We start from the raw sequence: 23365 nt of genomic DNA on the forward strand, positions 1-23365 counted from the left end.
AGTACTGTGATATTAAGCCTATTTCATTCAGTTGAGATTTAAGTTACCTCCCAAAACAGGAGGATTTGGAACTGGTCTTTTGGAGAGCAATGCTGCTTACATAAGGAGCACAGTGGTGTATATTTTAATCAATTAGCAGTGTGTCCTCTTTGTGGGCTGCCAGTCAGGAGTGAACTTGCGGTGCCAGAACGGACATGCCGTTGTCAGACCACAAGCTCTTGAGTTTAGAGATGACTTACTTTACATCAAAAGTCAATTTTATTATCCTCCTGCTTAGAAATTTGGAAACACCAAGGATACATCTTCAACTTGTGGCTTCAGAAACACTATAACTGCAAGAAGAAAGAGACTGAACAGGGACTTTTAATAGTGGAGGGTCCATACTTAGTACTGTATTGCAAACTATTTAACTAAAACAAACTAACTAAAGCTTCAGAAACACTATAACTGCAAGAAGAAAGAGACTGAACAGGGACTTTTAATAGTGGAGGGTCCATACTTAGTACTGTATTGCAAACTATTTAACTAAAACAAACTAACTAAAGCCAAAACACTCATCAGCTTGTTGTTAATGATACATTTTACAGATACACAAACTCAGACCCTAAGGAAAACCCAAATCTTTTCCCGGTAATGGTTACCACAACCACAATGGTTAGCACAACCTGCTCTCTGTAAATTCACTTCTATTCTATGCAACTGCATATTTGAAGGACTGATTGAAAGGGGTGAAGATCCAGGGTAATCCAGTTATTAGTAAGTATGAAAACACATACAAATTATCACATCAAGCAGTCAATTTCTCTGTTGTGTTATTCAACACAGGAGTTTAGTCAAGTGATGTTCAAGAGCAATTTCACTTAACAACAAAATAAGCCAATCACTTCAAAATACAAACGCGAGAGGTCGTCTGATCATTGTTCCATTATAACTACCAATTGCAATAGCTAAAACAATGCAATTAGTGAAAGACCAGGTATAAGTCCAGCATGCGCATTTAAAATAGACGTAAATATGAGGCACAATCTTAACAGATAGTTCAATCTCATCAATAAGAAAAAGTCCAACATACAGCCCCTAAGAACAGAAAAAGGTGCTTGTGTTTCAAAATCATTTTGGATCATATAAGTGCACAACACTTAAAACAGGGTACAGGCCTTTGGTTATTCAGAGCCGTGAAACTAAATGTTTAACATAAATCTATTTGCACGTTCCTGCCTTCTGGATAGGAGCCAGCTTTTTTGGAAGTCTATTACAATGTGTTTGCATCTAAAATGATACTTCTGCATTAAACTGGGTGACCTAACACGTCAATACCATCCGAGCACTGTTAAGCAATTCGCTTCTGTACACCTGAAGACCAGAAGACCAGAAGACGTTGAAATGTTCAATGTCTATCACATACCAGATCGACGAGGCCTACCAGATCCATGTTAAAAAGAAATACAGCTGTGGGTTGCGATGTCTAGAATTTAAAGCATCAAGATTTAAGCAAATGAAAATCAGCCCCATGTACAGGAATACTTAATACACTGTTGGTACAAAAAAGGAAGACTTACAGTTCTTAACAAGTCACTCAACTCACACACAAATTACATTATAAATTTTATGTAAGCGTTTATACTTAATTTGACAAATTAATATTTTGTTTTGCCTCAAACAATTAAATATGCTCATTCTACATTCTTCTTTAAGTGCTTATATTGAAATTAATCTGACTATTGATCTTTTTTACATCAAACAATTAAATATACTCAACCCAAATCCATGGTACGGCTGTTCAAATAGGAATTTTAACAACTTCCAACAAATAAAAAACTATAATATTAAGATGAATAAATTTACCCTTTGTTAGTGACTTCCCAATACACACAAGTCACCTCCCTTTTTTTTCTATAAAAATAGTCACTCAATTCCTTGATATAATATAACTATTATCCTATATCTTTATTTGAAATGATTTATTCCTTGTCCTTTGGTTCCCCCAGGTTCCAATCTCAAATCTTCATACATGAGAGAAAATAATTTTGGCCATTTTGCCATTAAGAAAAAAAAGTAATCTTGGTCAGTAATGTCTTGTGGTGTAAGCCAATGGTTTGGTGCCAGGCTAACACTTTAGAGGCTGGACAGGTGGTTGCTCCAAGGCTCCACTGAGGCCTAGCTGTGCTTGCTTACGATCAGGTTCCTCAGCATGTCGAAGGAGTTTCCATCAGGCTGCACCGAGACCACGCCCTGCTCCGGAGACCGCACCTGCAGGAAGCCGTTGTCGTCCAGCCCCACCACGGCGGCTCTCGGGCCGTCCTCGCTCCAGAGGCGCACCTGCGTGCCGCTGAGAATGGACGAAACGCGCGGGTCAGAGGTCGCCACACGCAAAGCCACACGACAGCCGCCATTCAATCAACGCCAGTCTTCAACTCAGCCAACACAAGCGTCGTCTCTGCATCGCTTCTCAAACGCAGTTCAGTAAGCTCATTGCAGCGACTGCTGGGCAAGCTAAATTGGAGGGGTAAAGCAAACACTAAGGACAAAATTAATGACAAATATTCCTCAAATAAGCAATCTCACAAACAACAAACCCTCCATCATACACAAAGCCACAGTCATTCCCACGCAAACACAACATCTGACTTGAAACAGGCCGGTGTGCATTACAGCACAGTGAACAGGCGAGTTACCTGTGCACCCATCTCTTATAGTAGAGGGGCAGGACGGCCTGCGGGCCCTGTTCCTGGAAGGCGGAGATGAGCTGCTCCAGGGTGGTGACGGTGCGAGCGATCAGCTGATCCGTGCTCAGAGGCTCCAGGGCCGTCCCCCGTTCACGGTTGTGCTGCACCACCAGGTCGTTGATGCAGATGGTGGGGTTGCTGTTACTCACATTGAATCCACAACCTGAGAGAAACAGTTCCAATCGGTACCTTCATTCACAAAGAATCCGCACACAAAATTTTCCAGTTAAGAAGCTAAAGATTCGGATTTTTCTGCAACCTTCCCGCTGACTGCACAAGAACTCAACCCCCATAAAAGTAAAAAGCAATTACCGCAGACAGAATGGAGGCCTTACCAATAAGCAAATGAAATGTTGGTCCCATAAGTGTTGAGTTCACCAAAACTCCGCCCAGTTTCATGAGGTCACAGTAGTAAATGTCATTGGGCCACTTTAGTCTCAAATCAATGTCCTGTCAAAAAAAACAGACAAAAAACATAATTACCTTAATTTCACATCTTGTACAACTGGTATTTTGATGTAAAACTGTAACTGAGAATGTACTGTTTTGCTGTATATTACTGCATACTCCCATCAACTGATTTGGTCTCATTTGCCACACAGTCTAAATCTATTTAGTTCAAGAATAAATCTCTCATATCCCTGAAGGGCACAGTTCCTCTGTAATTATCACAAATCAATCTCTTCAGTGTTGTATCAAATACTACTGCTTCACTGAGCGTGTGCTACCTGGCAGTGTCCTGGATACTGACACATGTTGCCACCCTATCAGCCCATCACAGTACTGTTTGATTGGGCAGTAACAGTAACTAAGGACAAGCAGCCCAGTGATGGGGTGAGGACAGCCATCGGGGGTTACCTCGTATCCGGGCAGGGTTCTCACCGCCTCCACCACTGCCAGCGCAGCCAGGTGCTGCAGGAAGGGGATTCGCTGGCCCAGGCGGGAGCTGACCGGCACCTGCACGTGCAGGGTGAACATGGCACACCCCAGCGGGCTGAGCCAGGCGTTGCCCCCGCGACCTGCAACACGGCCAATCAGAAAGCTTCATTAACCCACTCCTCCAGTGTCTACCATGCTTACACCAGAGTATTATGCAGAAGTACGGTAAAATGAGCAAGGTACCTCAGTATCTACATCAAACACCCACATTAGAATTGGCATGGAAATGCAGGCTAAGCGTACTGTAATATTGCAGGAAGTGAGCCAGTGCTGCCTTCAGTAAGATTCTCTTAATGTGATGTTGTGTTCGGACTACAGTATTGTAAAAGACTAGCTCTGAACAGCATGTGTGCCACAGTGAAGAGGTTCATTCAGGTATAATTACACAACAGTGTCATTAATGGCACACTTACAGTCACTGCACAAGCACTGCAAAGCTCATCTGAACAGCAGTGAAAAGAAACCACGACGGACGCGTCTCTCGGATAACGGCTCCCGCTCGGACAGCGACCGCCTCCCGCGGTCTTCACAGCCCAGAGGGTGAATGTTAAACAAACGGAGAGAGGTGGGGAAAAGCGGTGCCGATTGGTGGCTGTGACGGAAAAGCACTGACCTTTGCCCCGAGTCTGCCGGGCCGCCACAGCTATTAACCCCACTTCCTGTGGCAACTGGAGCATCAACCTGCAGGTTGGGGAGGGGGAGAAAGAAGCCAGAATACCAATCGCCATCAAAAAAGGAAAACTCTCTTCGCTCCAACGGCTAATTATATTCAATTATAAGGGAAAATCCAAAAATGAAAAACAGTAATGAGGAATCTATTGATGATTCCTGTGCAATAAATACTGAAACAGAACATCTGCCTTCTCTATTACACTTGTCATCTGGCCTGTGGGTGTGTGAAAGTGGAAGTTCTATCAGTTATTAGCTCCTCATAGAGAAACCATTACCCCAGGAACAGGTTTGCAGAGCAGCGGAAAGCTGTAATGCACTTTCGTGATCCCAGCTAAGGCCACTGGAGTATTCCCTGCCCCCCGGACTGTAATTGAACCCGTGACCTTCCCCTCGCTGGGTTCACATCCCACTGCAGCCGTCAAATAAAATTCCAGCTTAAGAAAACAAGTGTCCACTTGACCTCCTGCTTCACCACATGAGTGTAGCCACCAGGCTGGGGAGATCCCTAGATCACGGTGACACAGGCGTGCCAATCACAGACCAACATGAAGAAGTTAGCCCAAGAAGAAACAACCTGAACCAAAATGGACTTCCCCCTCTAACCAAGAGAACGCCGGCTACCTTTCACTTCTGACCTTTTCCCAGGGCGTAAAGTTTAGGTCGTTTCATGAAGTAACCATTGAAAGGATATCAGGAACTATCTGCCCAGCAATATTTGGACTCTAGTACCAACTTGCCATGTCACAGATTGTGGAGACTTATAGACACTTACATTATAGACACTGACACTTACAGAGACGTATAGTCAGCTACATGCCCATAATGTGAATCTAAAGACTGGAGAAGGCTGTCATGGCTCAAAGCTCACAGGAAGTGACAAACAATTCAGTAGCCAGGGGAAACTCAGGAAGCTTTCATAATTCCCAACCAATGGCATCTTTAAACATCTAAAAGGAGCGTGACCCAATAGTGCCCAAGATTATTTTCATCTCGTTACCGCCCAGGGTTCCTCGAAAATCACATGGCCATTTTCTCCTGCAGACGGATATGGGGTGTAGTGTTCAGATAAGTGAAGAAAAGTAATATGGTACTTCAAGTAAAAGTGATTGACCAATCATTCGCAAAAACATTGACAATGTTTTCTTTTAAAATATGTTATGTTGTGCACACCTAAGATTTTTCCAAGTTAATATTTGTTTAAATTAAGGCTGCAGGCTATTTCCTTCAGCACAGACCTTTGGGCACTCTACATACATCAAATACCAAGTTAAACATTAACTACCACTGAAATTTTAACCCTAGAACTTAACTTTCCTCAAAAAAAACCACTCAATTCAAAGAAAACCAACTCGCAAGACCATCCTTTTTCTTTTTTTAAATAAGCTATTCAGATGCATTTCTCAGAATTTTATAAATGCAAAAATAACATTGCTGAAAACGGGCCAGTATCACATAGTGATACATAGTAATGAAAAAAACTATGATCAGAAGACAGAAGAAAAAACACAACATATGGTCAAGTCACTTTACTCACTGTAGTTCACTGCTTTTAAAAATTACAATAAATATCAGGTCATCACATTAAAGCTTCACAATCACCCGACCCTCATCTGAAAATGGTGAGGGGCAGGGCGTAGGGCTCTCCTGCAAATGTCCAGAACATTTCAGAATATTCGTGAGGCATGGAGGCAGAGTGCCAACAGGTGCCAAGGGAGCTGGCTACAGATCACAAGTAATGCAGCTTCCTCTCAACTGCAGGTTACCAAGATTATCTCAGAGAGATTACCTAAAAAAAAGAAAACAAAATTACTGAGCCATGAAGGGAAAGAAGAGATACTCGATCCTGAAAACACCTTAATTAAATAAAATGTGGATTTTTCTTTCACAGGTCTACTCTTGACAGAGCAGGATGTGTTTCAGTTTGCACACAGATAACCATTTTGCTATAGGGGGGGGGGGGGGGGGGGGGGGGAGTGCTTTAAACAGGGTAGTATAATTACTTTCTCCAGCTCCATTTATCTCTTCTGTTAAGGGCCAGCTCAGTCCCAAGTATGTATGACAGCCTTAAGAATGGCTCCCCAGCCAAACAGAACGTATTCCCTTTTTCCCCCCTTCTTCCAACTTCCCCAACCGTCGGATGAGATACACTGACGGTAATCTGAGGCGAAATCTTTGAGCAATCTGTCATTTACAGAGGAGATGAATTTACCCAACAGATTAGGCGCCAAGACCTCCATTTAGTTGGAAGTTAACAAAGATTCCAAAAGCTGGCACGGCTCAAAGAAACAGGGGAATGCGCGCTTTTATAATGCAAAGGAACTGTGTCAGGGAGGCAGATTAAACAGTTCATGATTAATCCTTCAAATTCACCCGCCACAAAAACCGTTTCCAAATGCCTGTTTTGTGACCCTGCTTATTAAAAGACAGCTCGGGGGTTGTCCTCTGAGGAAACTTCAATTTTAAAACTGTGATGGCGGGAAAGGACGTACTTTTCTACATGACAATGAGGTGGTCACCAAGATATGATGACCGTGAAAATGAAACGGACACGGTTTGTGGACCTACAGCCAGCTTCAACATCCCGATGGCTCTGCTTATTTTACCTTTTTAGTATACTACATTTTCTACAATGCTGGGACAAGGCTCAAACCTGAGTTTTGTTGCTTTAAAAACTAGTAACGTGACTAGTTGGATGTCTGAAAATAAGAATACGCCAATTGAGTGTGATACATTCTTCCAAAAATCCACACGCTCTGGTAAAGTTTACTTCTCGAGTCTGAACAAGGTAACTCAACACAAAGTTGTACAATAAAAGGTTGCAACCACTGGAAACGTTCGAATCATTTTACAACACGATTATTACCAGGAAATTCCTTTATCAAGCTAAACATGACAAGGAATCTGTCAGAACGAAAAAGGAAGCGAAGGGGGGCAGTAAAATGGATATATGCTGATTTACAGAAAAACGTAATAATTCTGTTGGACACAAGGGTCCAGTGGCCAAGCTGCTGCCACCACCTACTAAGGGAGGAAAAACCAACAAAAACAGAAAACCTGGGAGGTCACAACGTCAAAAACTTTCAAAAACTCAAAACCGCAGCTCATTTCTGGCAACAGTCTCAAACCATTCTCCCTCACAGAACCCAAAGAAATTACAATGAGATCTGTTGTAACCTGGCATCCAAAAAAAGGCACTTAAGATAAAAGTATGCCCATTTTTTCAGTTTTATTTGTAAAAAAATGCCTGGTTAGTGGTTAGAAATCAAGAGCTGCAATTCAACATGCAATATATAATGCATATGCACATGTACATACACTGTATATTAATGAAATTATACACAAATTATTATTATTTTTTTTCTTTACGTCAATGATCCAAGTACACTTTATCCACTTATAGAAAATACACAAATGGAGAGGGAAAAAGAGCATCTATGTACATAAGCTTGTACAAAGCTCTTAAAATCACACATACAACCACACATGCTCTCTCTCTCTCTCACACACACACACACACACACACACACACACACACACGCTCGCTCTCTCACAGACACACACACACACACTCTCTCTCTCTCTCACACACACAGACACACAGACACACACACACACTCACACACACGCAGTCCCCCTCCTTTTCGTGGGCTGCTGTAACAATGGGCGCAGTGAGGGCGGCAGGGCTGCCGCTGGCTGGCTCCCGTGGCTGTCGGCAGGCGGGCTGTGGAGCCTGCAGGAACATGACCTCGCCGGCGCAGAGGCAGGTTAAGCAGACCGATTGAGCGCGCCGCCTAATTGAGAGCTTTCACTGTTTGGCAGGACCACCGGAGAACCCTGTGCACTTGTTCGTGACGATGGCAGCTCCGTTGCAAATCAAGCCCTGACGAGCGCAGACAGGGGGCCCAGCTGGCTCTCTGGAGTCCTCCAACCAAATAAATGAACTTTTAATAAGAACATCAGCGCCTAACAAGGCAAGGAAGGCCAGTCATGACCTCTTAGTCAAACCGCTAGTGTACTTGTGCAGCGACTAAATTGGGCGCACCTAAGGGAGCGTATGATACAGCTGTGTGTGTGTGTGTGTGTGTGTGTGTGAGAGAGAGAGAGAGAGTGTGTGTGTGTGAGAGAGAGAGAGAGACGGAGAGTGCATGCATGTGTATGTGAGAGGTTTTACACAAATAATAAAAATAGCTAGAAAGTAATTCAGCAATTGAGCAAGGTGTAAATTAAGTAATAACGATACATTCTATACCACGAAATACAAGCAAATTCACCAACTACTGATGAATTGGATTTTTTCCCCCAAGATGTGACAAGAGCAGAGGCCCCAGGAATGGTCTTCAAAAACTACTGCAAGTATTCTAACATAAAATAAAAATCTCAACTCAAATACAAAACATAAAGCTGAAGGGTACTCATTTGTAAAGGTTTAACTATACTTCTGCATGGATGTCAATGTATATACAAGTATCAGATCAAATATTAATTTCTGATTGGCTGGTAAAGTTGGATGGTTTCAGGAATAACACACATTTTAAAATTAAAAAGCATACACGTCAATCCAGTCTGCTTCTTTCAAGATTTCACAACCAAATCAGTCTCAAAAGAATCCTACTACATTAAAGCACAAGAGATCATTTTCCATTCATAAACAAAATGGAGGGGAGGGAAAGGGGTGTGGGGGGGGGGGGGGGAGTTAGTGGTTAGGTAAGGTTACTGGTCTTCAAATGGTGCAGCCAAAACTCTTGTCAACACCACCAAAATTGTATTGTCATTACCACTCGTGAACTGCTCTATGCAGAATCTGGGGCAGCGCTATGTGGAGTCATTCATGTGAACCTGTGGGTCCAACACCCTTCTCCTGTGACAGACTCTGTTTTCTACATTTGCATCATATTACTTTTTTCTGGAGTGTGTCTCAGGCTGCTGGTATTGGGGCCCTACATTTCTTAGCATCTTTGACTCTACTCTACCGTGGTAGCATCGTGGTGGTCGTAACCAGATGGGATACAGAACATTTCAAAAAGTGAAGTCCTATCCGACAGGTTTTCCATGACAGATTAATTAAATTTTGCCTCCCGGGAGCAAAGTTTGACCTCATTTGTTTGCCAAACTAAGGACAGATTGTTTGGACAGAAAGGTAGCCAAATAAAAGATTTGTAAACTAGTAACACTAGGTAGCAAGATAGCCTAGTGTTTCTAGTTTCCTATAATTATGTTTAACATATTTTTAAAGGGTAAAATAAATTCACCAAAAGAATATCTGCTTAGTTAAACATATTTGAAAGATGTGTTTTAAGTTCTGTAATAGATGCATATGAAATACCAGCGTTTCTGGACAGGGTGAGACAGGGAAATGTCAGCTCCTGGTGGAATAATCTGTGGTGGGAGCCAGGGTCAGAGTGAAAAAAGGGGATTGTCTGGGGCCCACAAAGAGCCATTCTAGGTTATTTTTTTACCCAGAAAAATATCTCTTTTGCAGTCCCTTTCTGCCTCTTGTGTCCCCGCTGAAATCAATCCCTGGCAGATTAGCATGCAAAGCAGCGTCAAATTAATTTCTGAAACGCAAATATGAGATCAGCCTGGGATCATACAAAACATCTCAATCCTAAACACAGTAATGCTCTTATACGCTCAATGAGAGACTGTCAATAAAAGAGAGAGATGGGGGGGGGTGGTGGTGGTGGGCTCAAGTGAAGAGCAATCTATAATAAGCTAGCTCAGCCAGCGCGGGCAGCAAAGCTGGATGCTAATGCATTCCTCTAGAAGTTAATCTCATTTTGAAAGCACATCCACTGAGAAGCACTGAGGTCGGCTGTGGCCGAGAAACCAAAACTCCATTAAAAAAATTCTCAATAACGGCCACAAAAGAAATAGAGGAGGGAAGAAAAAAGGCACACAATTAGCAATTAGATCCCAACAATGGCTACTTTCACCGCAAGTGCAACTTATCAAACAGGACCGTTCCACCCGCCCGCCGACCCCCCTCCCCGGGCACAGAGTGCAAGGCTTCAGTCAGCGGGGAGAAAAAGAGGTGTGCTAATCCCTTCAGCGGCTCTCAGAGACGAGCCCAGCAGCTCAAACGCGATACTCCAACCTCAAAATGAACCGTCATACACCTCACAATCTCTGGATGAAAACTGGACCCAAAAAAAATAAATAAAAAAGAATAAACAAAAAGAAGATGCTGCCAAATCCCTTCACTAGTGCTGTCTGTAGGACCTTACAAACATAAATGTGAAGCATTGGTCTGCAGCTTGGCAACCAGAAACCAGAAAACTGCAGGTCTGGCTGTCATTGTACGCTTTAGCAAAGCACCAAAACTGAGATGCTTCAATAAGTATTGGTAAATGGTAAATGGACTGCATTTATATAGCGCTTTTATCCAAAGCGCTTTACAATTGATGCCTCTCATTCGCCAGAGCAGTTAGGGGTTGGGGGTTAGGTGTCTTGCTCAAGGACACTTCGACATGCCCAGGGCGGGGTTTGAACCGGCAACCCTCCGACTGCCAGACAATCGGTCTTACCTCCTGAGCTATGTCGCCCCCTATGTCGCTATGTCGTATTCTGAAGTACAAATGGTTATTGGTCACATGGATAACATGTCAAAACTATTACTGCATAAGTCACTACAGATAAGAGTGTCTGCAAATAAATTAATGAATAATTGTGCGCTCGACAAAATGTGGCCAGCTGACTCTTGAGCAGTATGCAAGTCCCCCCAAAGTGGGTGTGGGTTCGATCCTAGTCGTCATCCTTTCTCTCAGCTATCCTCAGCTTTCTCTGCTCCACTTTGGAAAAAATTATTTAATTGTGTTCCTTACAAATACAACCAATTTTTTTTTAATCTAAAAAATATTATGACATAGTTGTTGGCCTTCAAAAATCAGGAGATGATTACAAATTACAGTACAATACATTGTTTGAACATGCACTGAACGCACTAAACAAGATGATGTTCACAAATATTCACTGACAATTCAATGACAAACTTTCATCTGCTTATTGTCCATAAACTTCTCTATTTTTCATGAAGATCCGACATGCATCTGATATGTGAAAAAAGTTAAATTTCTAAATTCTGTTTACATTCACATCACATAGAAAAGTTATCTTTTGTACTATTTGCCAACATGCTTGCCTCATTGTGCACATTAAATCTAGTGATAAGTAAATGTGAATAACTGCCATAATGGAGACAGAGGATCTCATGCAGTGGGGTTGGCTGGTGCGCTGTCACTACATCTAACTGAACTAGGATAGATTGCTAATTGGTCTTTTTGAATGCACATCAGATAGAAATTTTTTCTTCCCGCTGAAAATAAAACTCTCTTAGAGATCTCTCCTGCAATGAAATGAATCTTTTCTTCAATCACCATCACCACTTTCCATCGCTCAGGTTCAGACCTGGGTCAAATACGTATTTGTTTTGGATTCAAAGAAAATACTTTTCTGTGCTCTATTGATCTTTCCTGGTGTAACTGAGCCTGCCAATATGACCAGAAGGCGGGGTTTGCACTTTTTGAAAGTATTTCATTGGTTGCAATACACCAGACAATATCAGTAAAGCGTAGATAAGTGTATAAGCACAGCTTGCAGTCCCTCTGGCCAGAATACATACTGCACCTCAATACACACCATCTGCAAATTTCTAAGTGGGCCCTCCAATTTCATCTGTACCTCAACAGAACAGAAAAAATGCACACATGGCCTTCACAAACCTCCTCCACAGCTACTCTCCCTTCACAGGCATCTCATACTGTAACTGACGATGTGATGGTAGTGAGGGAGGAAATGTCTTTAATAAAAGTTTTTTTTAAAACAGTCTGCCCTCCTTTTGTTTTATTTATTTATTTTTGTTGCTTCATTCAGCAGGTAAAAAGCAGAGAGGGTAATAAACAGAAAAGGGACCACAACTCAGAGAGTGCCACAGCCAGGGATAGAAGCCCATCCACGTGGGTGGGGGAGGGGGCAGGGACTCGTATATGGCTTGAGAGCAGGCCGCACTACAGACTACGCCACACGTCTCGGCGGAGAGGAGACACATCAACCGCGCTGTGCCCACACTTGGCGCTACAGTAAAAGCGAGAGGCTCAGTGATGCGCCTCAGAGGCGATCGCGTAAACGCGCAGGGAGCGCACGCCCCCCCCCCGCCGAATGAGCAGCACCCGCGCGCGCGCATGCGGGGGCACAGACGGGCAAACGGTGCTGCGGTCACCCCATCGACTGCTCCATCACCGTTAACTGCGCCCAGGGAGCATTCGCGCCCCGGTAATTAGAACAAGTAGAGAACAAAGACGTACAAAGTAGCACGTCTGGAGATGAGAGAGGGTCGCCACATCATCCCAGCGGAGAATCGAAGCTTTTAAGTCAGGACACCCCCTTTGTTTGCCTCTGGCGAGCCAGCCAGCTCTCAAAAGCTTTTGTTGGGGACCAGTTGAACCACCCCCCAAGGGTCATTTACCCAGGGCCTTGGGTCAGGGATTGGGATAAATGATCACCACCCAAGTCATCCATACGACAAGTGGGAGAGAAGTGGTAACAGACACGCCCAGACTGGGAAAATTTCTCAGTTCTGGATTAGTCCACCGGGCACCTTGTTTGGGACTTCCACAGAGTACGGCTGACAAAAAGAGGATTTGTGTCCAAAGGAACCCCAGTCTCTAGCTTCAGTGCCAATATACCCACCCCCACACACACACACACACACACACACACACACACACAAACCACATACACACACACAAGCACAAGCGCGTGCGCACACACACACACAAACACAAAAAACACACACACCACACAAACACAGGCACACACACGTAAACACAAAAAAAATACTCACACCACACAAACCGCACTTACACACACAAGCACAAGCACACACAAATACGAACACACAAAAGGATTCCTCTGTTATTTCATATCAAACACACCAGACAAAGATGTTATAACAGCAAACTTCTCAGAGGAATTGGCCTGGTGTTGGTGAAACTAAAATCAATCTGCTTTTTGTAAGCACCAAGTATGGTGCTCTAAATGCTAAAGGCAGTATTGAGGGCAGTGTTGGCAGTACATTAATGCCAGCTTGGCCTAACCCTTTGGTTGTTCCATTTCTGTAATTCTTCATTTACAGCTGATATTCCATTTATTAAGGCTAAAATGATAAGAACCCAGTACTGCGTGCCATAAAATCAAAGCTTTAATTTTAGCACACAACTTGCATTATTTGACATATTGTGATTTCAGCAGTCACCACCTCTCAAGTGCAATCACCCACCAATATAAAAGACAAATATATCAGAAATTAAGAGCTTTTAGAGATTATTCCTCACATCAATGCTCATTTTAAAAACTGGATTTGTGGTTATTAGCATAAGCATATTTGTATCGATTGGCCAGGGGCAAAAAAATAAATAAATAAAAAAGACGTCATAATCAATAGAAGTAAAAAAAACTAATCTGTAAATGTGATTAATTGAGCTAATCCTGTTTCCTGAAGAGCGCTGCCAAATTATCCATTTCAAATAGCACTCCTTGCACTGATCAATGAGAGCTGTTCCCCTGCAACCCTGCACTGCGAGGGCGTAATTCCCATTTTCCACAGCGCTGCAGAACCCGAGGCCGGCGCGTTTCCTCAGCCAGGAAGCGCGAGAAGCGCCCGTCACCAGAAACACGCCTCCCTCCGAGCGGCGACAGCCTTACTGATGTCTCTTTGTGGTAGTGCAGGCCTGGCATACATCACAGCTCCTGGTGCAGCGAAATGCCCCCCCACCCCCACCCACGCATGTACCGCATGTTTCTGCTTTCCACTTCTCGGCAGTCATCCACAGATACTGCTTGTAGACTCATTTAATGCACGCTGTTTTTTTTACGCACTTCTTATGTCTGTCTGTGTTATCGCCCGCAAAATGAACAAAGGGCGGCCTTCCTGCAACACCTTGGATTCCCTTTAATATTTTACATTATATGCTCCCCCCACCCCATCTTGCCACCACTTTCCTACCAGCCCGGTTTCGGCTCGTACGTAGGCACTCACTGGAGAGGTTAACTTTTAACTTTAGCATGCCATGCCAGATGTTGGGAAGAATATGAAATGAGACTTTGAGCATCTGCTTACAATTTGACATAATTGCAGGTAGAGCATGCAAGGTCAATTGGCCCAATTTTATTTTGTGTACAAACCTGCAGCAGTTATTGCAATGCTTTTCTTTTTACAGGGTCGGTATTTTTCACAGGAAACAGGACCTAATTCCATACTGTGTCAGTTTTGATTGTGGATTCCCTGTCAAAACAAACACTGATTGCCAGCTCTTTCGCCAGACAACCACTGCATTTTGACCGGGAGCATCCCTTCCCCCTCGCAAGAGCGGGGCGCTGCGCTCCCCTTTTTTCAAATAAGGCCCTGTGTATATTTCTGGCCCGCAAAACGATTTCTCCTGGGTTACATAACAAAACTGCCGATGCGGCGTTTTTAATAGGGAAGTCTTACAGTAGCCCAAATGTACACTTGGTGGACTGGGCAGCTGCAACCCCTTGGCAATATGTTCCTTTTAAAATAAATATAAAACGTAGATGTAAGGTTTACACAAGCAGCATCTGTCTTAGACTGGGTGTCGTTTGGTTATAAATCCGCTTTTACGGACGTCCAGCAAAGGTTCCCTTTTCAGACTCTACATCACCCTCCACCGAATAAAATCAGAAAGTAGACCCGTGGGGCGCTATGTATACTAACTTGACAACTGCACGAGAGACAGGGAGGAACACTGACAAAAAGAAGCAAAGTGCTCCAGGCACAAAGGATCGGATTTTCTTGAACAGGAAAAGCATCATTAAAACGGCTACCGGCGTAGCCGCATCGCGTAGGAACACCGTGGGTCTTATCCTGCCTGCTCACATGTGCTTAACACATAAACACTTCCACACACTTAGCCACCACTCTGGGAGCCAATTGTCCTTAACAAAACAGAGCGTTTAAAACCACTGTCTGATCGAACCCACCGATGTTGTTCAGAATAGGTATGCTTCGCACGAGCCAGCGTAAATATTCACTGGAGCAGATAATTAACGCAAATAACCCATGATCACGTTGGGTCGGACATGCCAGCGACTGCACGGGGAGCTTCCTTTCAGCTGAATGTGACAGATCTAATTAAAATGCACAATTTTGTGAAATAGAAATGCTGTGGAAATGCTAAAATAAGTGTGCAGTCTTGCAGGTCAAACGACTACCTGCCGCCGCTGCCTCGACGCAGAATCTCAATGTCTATATTACTGCAGCTGATTTGGGAAAATTGGGAGCGAGGGTCCGCGGTCAGGCTGGCAGACCAGCCGAGCGAACTGCCGGGGCATTGAGATTCCAGCTCGGTTGTGACCTTGTGAGAACACGATCCTTCTGTCTCGGCTCCCTATTATTAGCTGCTCCTGGCCAAACAAAAGCCTAATACTCTGGACAAACAGACGGCTCCCACCCGGCCAGCGCTGCTGTCAGTAGGCTATTAGCCTACAAGTCTTCATCAGCTCCCCAGCATATAGCTTATATAGCAGTTTACCCCTCCTCCAGTAAATTTTGATTTCAAAATTTACTGAATTGTAATTATGGTCAGCTTTAAGAGTTCTGATACGCAGAACAATGGAAATCACCCCCTTAAATACAACAATTGATACGGGACAGTCCCTCGACCCCCCCCCCCCCCCCCCCCCCCCCCCCCCCCCCCCCCCCCCCCATTTTATTTTTATTTCTCACCCTGGCATACATAGGGACAAGGAAAAGCCTATTTTCACTTCTCCATAGAGAAGCGCTGTTGCTTAAAAATAACACTAATTCAATATTTAAGATTTTGTAACAACAAAACATTTTATCGTATCACATTTTGCATCTGTTGCCAGTGAAAAAGTGAAAAACCATGGACTCATTTTTTTATTTAAAGTACAACTATGTATATTTTCCTCTTTCATATTCTGTGCAGTATAGCTATGTCTTAAATCACATTAGTCTCTTTGTTCTGAGAATTCCTACTTTAACACAAAGGCTCACTCTGTTAATGGAATATTATAACCAACTATATAAAATTTGAATTCCTTAGCATGTTATCACTGTACTTTCTCATACAAAAAAAAAAGATTTACATTGGAATGTACAACTAATTGCTGTTCATTGCCAGATCAATTATATCCATGAATTATGCAGTCTATTTCCACTTCCTGTTTCAGGTTTAGTGAAGAAAAAATAACTGCACTTAAGGCTAGAAAGTGTTATTATTTCTACACTTACGCTTGGCTAGAGAGTCCCTTCCCCTCTTTATGCATTGGAAATACTCCCTCTTGTATTAAATAAACACTTCATAATAAAGGAAACGGTCACTGAAGCAGAAGGGGGAAGGGTTTACTGGTAATACCCCAAAGAAAACAGTGTAAAACCATATACGTGACCCTCTTACGCGACCGGATACGGTTCTCCTGTGACCACCTGCACAATGACAGCACGGATTACCATTATCGAGTTAAAGGGAAGATGGGAAGGTGCCCCCCCCCGCCCCAGCCTCCCCACCACAGCCATGATCCAAAAACCATCCTCAGTGAACTCAGAATAGTGCCAACCAGATGGTACTGGCAACATTAGCAGCAAACCGCAATCCAAGACTAGTCATTCGTACTCGTCAATCCCCTGGACAAAGCATCCCAGGAGGTGAAGCTTTATTAGATCATGAGAGAACTCACTGATATGAGGAGGGGCAAGAGATAACAAAGAAGAACCTTCACCATATAATATTAAATATACAAATATATAAAAAAATTAATTACATGACCCTTATGTGTCATCTTGGAAACACGCTGAAAAATGAAAGGAGTCTATGAAAGACACTTACGTCAAGAATAATAACATTTAATCAGACCATAGAGTGGGACATCTGGAAATTAAACCAACAATCAAGGGGATGTGAAATCAAACTTTTTGCCTTTCTCCCCCTCCGTCTGCCCCCATATCCCCCCCCTCCCCCTCCCCCCCTTTTCGTTACCTTACAACCTTAATGACAACACTGTCAGTTCCAATCACTTCAGCGCAGGTCTAGAATCCATTTTTCAAACTTTATGACAGGTCTAATAGCTTCCACCTGTTCCTGGGATCCTGTCTGTTGACTGGCAAGTTCCCAGTAAGATGTGGAGATGTAGACAAAGACCTCTATTAGGTGCAGCCTGCTTCTACTGCTGTGAGGTCATTCAGGCATTAAATTAGTTCCAGCCCACTAGCCTGCCCCCCAACTGCATGGTGGAGCGCTCTCTCTCTCTCTCTCGCTCTCTCTCTCTCTCACAAACACACTCTCTCTCTCTCTCTCTCTCTCTCTCTCTCACAAACACTCTCTCTCTCTCTCTCTCACAAACACACACGCTCAGTCTCCCTCTCTCTGACTGCATGGTCTTTTCAGTTACGTAGTGATAAAACTGATCACTTTGTACTTAGTGACTAACAGTTAAGCATATCACAGCCCAGGAACTTTAGTTGTTACATGAAAATACTGCCTGTCAATCTCTCATGGCAGCAAAGACAGCGCAACCCGGCATCGTTTGAACACCCCTCCACCCCAAACCCCCACCCCGCCCTGCCCCCATGGCCTGCAGCTATACATTACCCCTCCAGCAGGTCCATGGTGGTGGGGGTGACCTCGGCGTACAGCAGGCTCCGGCCCAGGGTTCGAGTGCGCAGGTTGAGGCGGTACGTCTCCAGGCTGAACTGCTGGGAGACGACCTCTGGGGGCTCGGTGACCAGGGCAAGCACCCCCTCCGGTAGGACCGGCTGGGGCTCCGCACACGAAACCACTTTCAGCTTCACTTTGGGGGACTTGAGCAGTCCCTCTCCATCCACCTGCCTCTGCAGCCAGTCCAGCAGCTGGCCCCGGCATTCCTGGGAAAATAACGCTTCATCATTATGTCCTCCACCCCACCCCACCACACTGTCATTACAGCATTCAGACTTCACATTCAGCGCCAGCCATTTTCTTTTCTTAGCCAAGCATAATGACAATTTAAGTGACACATCTGACAACTCTGATGTCATTTGGGAGAGCCGCGCAGCTTGATCCACGATTTCCATTGGCCAAATATTTACTTTACAGCAGTTAATGATATAAAGTGCAAGCAATTGTTCAATTAAAAGACAAGCGACAATTTAAAGCATGCACACTTTAATAAGGGAATTTTAATACTTCTGAACAGAACAGTAATAATGAGAAAAGAAAAAAATTTATGGTAAGCTTTATGTCAATCAAATTAAAGGACATAAATTAAAGTTTGTTTTCTTCGGGTTTATTACAGTTTAAACTTTTTTCAGTTAAAAAAAAAAACATTACTCAATGTTTCAAAGTCAAATTTAGAAAATTACTTCATTATGACACACTACAATTAAACACCTCAGGCTTGAATGAACAGTTATTAAGGAAAACTTATTTTTTCAAATAATGTTTTTATTTAAAATAGACCAATAAAGATTGCTTTATTTATTTATTTATTTATTTATATGTGTGTGTGTGTGTGTGTACAGGCTTTACAAGACAATTCTTACAAATATTTAAAAATAATTATGAGACTCAAGTCCTTTTTACATTTAGAAATCCATAGTTATAAAGTACCAGAACCAAATAATATGTGGTATAAAAAAAATATTAAAATTGAATATTTTATTATATTGAACTTTCTTCACAAAACAGTACACACATATAATTTTAAAAAGAGTATCAATCCTACAGACAATTTTAAGGAAATAAAGGAAATTATTTAATGAAGAGGTGAACTATTTTAATTTAAATATATGAATCTATAAAAATGGGTATATATATATATATATACATACATATATATATATATATATATATAGCATTAATCATTTATTAATTTCTCAAAATTTGAAGTAAATCTCACAGACTCGCATCACAGTAATCTCAAATACTAGTACTACTATTTTGGCCGTGTCAGTGACAAACATCACCTGAACTTATTTGCAAAAAGAGAAGAGACAGGTATGGATGATGCTACGCTTGAGTAAACATGCGCCCACAGTTTGGATTCTCGGGGTTCTGCAAGAGTTCGTCCTCGGTCCCCAGGTTTCTTTCCTCAAAACCTCTGAAACAGTCAGAGCAGTGAGCAAACACAGTGAGTTACGCGTGTTTGTTTAGCTGGCCCCACGGTATCCCTCCAGCAGCATGCGCCAATCTAGAGGCTCATCAGACCCGCAGAGCAGCACTTTGTTTAACCTTAACACTGGGGAGAAATGGCCCACGGGAGATCCTTTAAAATGAGTAATGTCATTAGGACCACAGAGAGTCCATCACAGCCTCCGCCCCAGGAAAAGCTCCCTTTTACCTGAGCTGGGAAAAGGAGGGGGGGAGGGGGCTCTCTTTCAAATGCATGGCAAGTCGTGTAAGGGAAAGCAAACGGGCTACATGACCAAAGCACTGGATTGAAGAAGGCATGAGGCAGAGCTTTAAAAAAAATCCATGTGTTTTAATGAAGGCACAAATGGAGTGACAGACTCAATGAAAAAGAGGCAGCAGAAGCCAGTGAAACACGATGGGAAATTAGGGAAATACAGAGTGCTCTACCCAGGATGAAACGCATTTCTGTTGGTGGCTGCAGACCTGGTTAAGGTGTACCTCTGAAAGAGGACGTTCGGACATGATTTTCCTCGTTTTGGGAGGGGCACGTGGAAGGGAGGCAGACTGCCCAATTCTTTCATCAAACGAATGAGGTGTAAGGGGGGGGGGGGGAGTGGGGAACCCTTTCAGTCACCATCTGGTGTCCCAAACTGCGTGATTAGCACTGTGGGTGGGGGGGTGGTGGTGAAAGGACAGGGGTGATAGCCTAATTAGGTGAAATCCATATTTAGGGAATACAGTGATGGTTAATCAATTAGAATCGCTTATCCGCAAGCTTCAATTATCTGCTTTGTGCAAATTACAAAAGGATGGTGGGAGGGCGGTCCCAGGAGACTAATTCAGCCACTGTTAACAAGCGCCCTGTCCCCCCTCTGTCCCTTTCATCTGCGAGGGGGGGGCGGGGGGTGGCCGAATGGGTTTCTCAAGGCAAGGACAATGGGCTGCAGCACACAGCTCCGCGTCTGCTCTGAAGGGCATGTTGGGGCTCTTCTACTGCGACTGCAGCACAATAATAACGCTATCTGAAACTCAGTCCTACAAAGGTATTGATTAAAAACTCCACTGGGTATTACTTAATAAACATTTTGTAGTCCATCCAGGAATCTTGGGCCTGTTATCTGGGAGTTTCCCTCATAAAGACTTAACCAGTGTCACAGTTATGATAGTGTTGTATTTGAAGTAGTAGGCCTCATTTTTACATTTTCAGCGAGTTGGCCATTGAAAATGGTGCAGAAAGAGCTTAGCTAAACACACAAAGCACATCTTCAAGCAAGCCCTTTTCAAAGTATATTTACAATTCTGAGGGTTACCAGACTGGCAAAATCAAAATGTGGCCTTTTCGCAGTTGATATAGTTTCCACTTTTTTATTTTTGCTGTTTAGTAGCAATCCAAACAAACCAAACACTATTTTGGGCATTTGTATTCTTTTAGTGTGTGTGGAACTTTAGACCTTTTGTGGGTGACCAGAACTGTAGGAGACACACCAAGTAATCTACGCATACTGCAGAAACCACAGAAACCGTTAGCCAAGTTTTTGGGTGCTTTTGCCCTGAGGATATCCTCAGTGTATCAAACATTAAAACCAGGTCATCACTCATTTCATACAGTTCCCTCCTTTTCCCCCCTTTTTCCTTTTTTAGTAGGAGTCCACAAAGGTCAAGGCAATTTTAAAATGTCCCCTGAAATCAGAAATAGGCCATCGCTCACGAGATGCAAGTTCTACTTCTTACATTCTTTTTTAACAGCGGTCTGCACATACTGAGGAGGTCCATTCTCGAATCAAAAATAGGCCATCGTAGCTCACTTGATATAGCCTCCTCCTTTGTTCGGTTTTTAAGAAATAAAAAAAGGAGCAGGATTTCCTCTGGGACTGAGTATGCGGATCAGTTTGTGCCCTGCCCACTGGTCTAAACGACAGAACGTGGAGGGAAAAGTAAGCACTGAAAGCCTTCGTGGAGGGGGTGGGGGGAGGGGGGACATGGCATTTGGGTGCTTCAACGTGCCGGGTGAGAGAGCGTGCGATTGGCCAGAGAGGGGGAAACCCACGGTCCTCCGCTGGGACAGGCGTTCCTCTTTCCAGTGCCGGCAAGGTGCACAGACCTCTCACTATTCGCCTCCCCCTGCAATTTTCACCCCCAATCTGGAAGCAATCCCACAGGCAGCCGCTTTCATCATCCGCGTGTTTGTTGTAACAAAAGTGGCTGAGGGCAGGGGTCAGAGGTCAACCTGAACTCAAAACAAACCCCATGAATTAAAAAAAAATAAAAATTATACTACAGTTTTTAGTTTTCGGAAACACTGCACATTGTGCCTGCCCAAAAGGCCAGCAGGGCCAAGTGGGTGTACAAATGAGTAACTTAAGTTGTCAGAGCCGTTCAAGTGACACATGGGAAATTATCTAAAAATGGGTAAAAGTGCCTTGTGCAGATACGAAAGGTCTGTAGTACACCCTTCAGTTAGATGACTGAAACAGCACTGTGTGAAAGTAGAAAAAGGCAGTCAACTTCAGGGTGTTTCACCCACTGTTGCTTGTAATCAAGTAAGATCTGCGATTACATGACAGAACACAAGCCAAAAAAATTAGCATAACATCTGTAGAAATTACTTATTGCTTAAAGGTATAATGTTGAACCTAGTATGGTCCTTATATCTACTAACTTTAAATGGGTGATTAATTCTTTCCCTTAAAAATACAGTGCAAAATCAATTTTAATATACGGTGGGAGTTGGCTGCCACCTAGTGGCTATTTAGATTTAATGCAGGCAGAGTACATATTTGTAGTACTTGATAAATAACTTATTTCAGGCAAAAGTAAGGGAGTCCAAGAATACATATCCATTTTTGCACCTAAAGACATAAGTATCTTTATTTTTGAGGGCTCTCTTAAGTTCTGATGACTGCAGCCAAATGTCCATTGAAATAATTTTATATAAAATTATTCCAATCTAATGACCATTTATTCAAGTCTGATGAAATATGGGTATCTGGGTTTAATTCATTGTAACGTGGCCCAGCATTTCTTTTTTCAGAAATCTGTACATATCAGAAGCCCAGTAGAGATCCACTGACATTCTAGTGAAATTTAGCAGATAGCTTCCTGGTGATGCATCTCCCACACTGATTAATGCAGGGTGCACATTGTCCACATGTCCACTTATCCAGGTAGAATCTCACCTGTAGAGCTGTCACCGATGATAAGTTATATCATCGCTGTGAATGGTATTACTGTGGGGAGGGGGGATTACTAAGCATTTATTGTAGCAGGCTATTCAAACCACAGCTTCCCTATAATCACTTTCCATGCAATTACACATGGAAACAGGAGGTGACACTCCTACCCTGTCATTGTGGAGCCATTTTTACGTGGCATTCTAACGGCAAGACATTTAAAACCATCTTTACTACTATCAGTCAACAGTATGATGGCTATACGGTGATAGTGACAGCCCTAGTCACCAGTGGAAGAGGCCAATGTGAATATCAATGGGCCAGAGGACCTCACAGAAACAATGAGGGGGAATCAAATCCCAGAGGTTCGAGGAGTGGTTGGCATCTCTGGGCCAAAAACGTCTGGCTGCAATAAAGCCCGCTTCACAAGCCCTTCCCTTAACCCTTTGCTGACTGCCATCTTCCACCACATGGCTCATAATTGCCCGTGTAAATGTTTATTATGGAACCAAAGCAGAGAACTGGCCGAGACAGGCCGGACATATGGAAAGCATTTTGGATTCTTAATGTATGCAAATGTATGTCCAATATGCAACAGCTTACAGGGATTATACGTCCAGAGGGCCCATCGGCATACAACGGACCAGAATTTGATGCAAAGACAAACAGCGTCGGTGGAAGATGGCTTTGATTCCCATTCTTCAGAATGCTTCAG

The 23365-nt window shown here is 43.3% G+C and overlaps 1 protein-coding gene across 2 annotated transcripts in view; it reads right to left on the minus strand.

The window, feature by feature from the left end:
• Window positions 1-345: 345 nt before the first annotated feature.
• The window catches only part of hlcs (holocarboxylase synthetase (biotin-(proprionyl-CoA-carboxylase (ATP-hydrolysing)) ligase)), a 33230-nt gene continuing 10210 nt past the window's right edge, over window positions 346-23365 (minus strand). For both annotated transcript variants that reach the window (XM_035433808.1, XM_035433807.1), the window contains exons 6-11: window positions 17963-18234; window positions 4279-4346; window positions 3585-3745; window positions 3062-3176; window positions 2676-2889; window positions 346-2329 (exon numbers count right to left, since the gene is read on the minus strand). In XM_035433808.1, the coding sequence (XP_035289699.1) occupies window positions 2158-2329; window positions 2676-2889; window positions 3062-3176; window positions 3585-3745; window positions 4279-4346; window positions 17963-18234 (1002 nt within the window). In that variant the 3' untranslated portion in view covers window positions 346-2157. The remainder of the gene's footprint in view (window positions 2330-2675; window positions 2890-3061; window positions 3177-3584; window positions 3746-4278; window positions 4347-17962; window positions 18235-23365) is intronic.

Source organism: Anguilla anguilla, chromosome 9, assembly GCF_013347855.1.
Source record: "Anguilla anguilla isolate fAngAng1 chromosome 9, fAngAng1.pri, whole genome shotgun sequence".
NCBI lineage: Eukaryota > Metazoa > Chordata > Actinopteri > Anguilliformes > Anguillidae > Anguilla > Anguilla anguilla.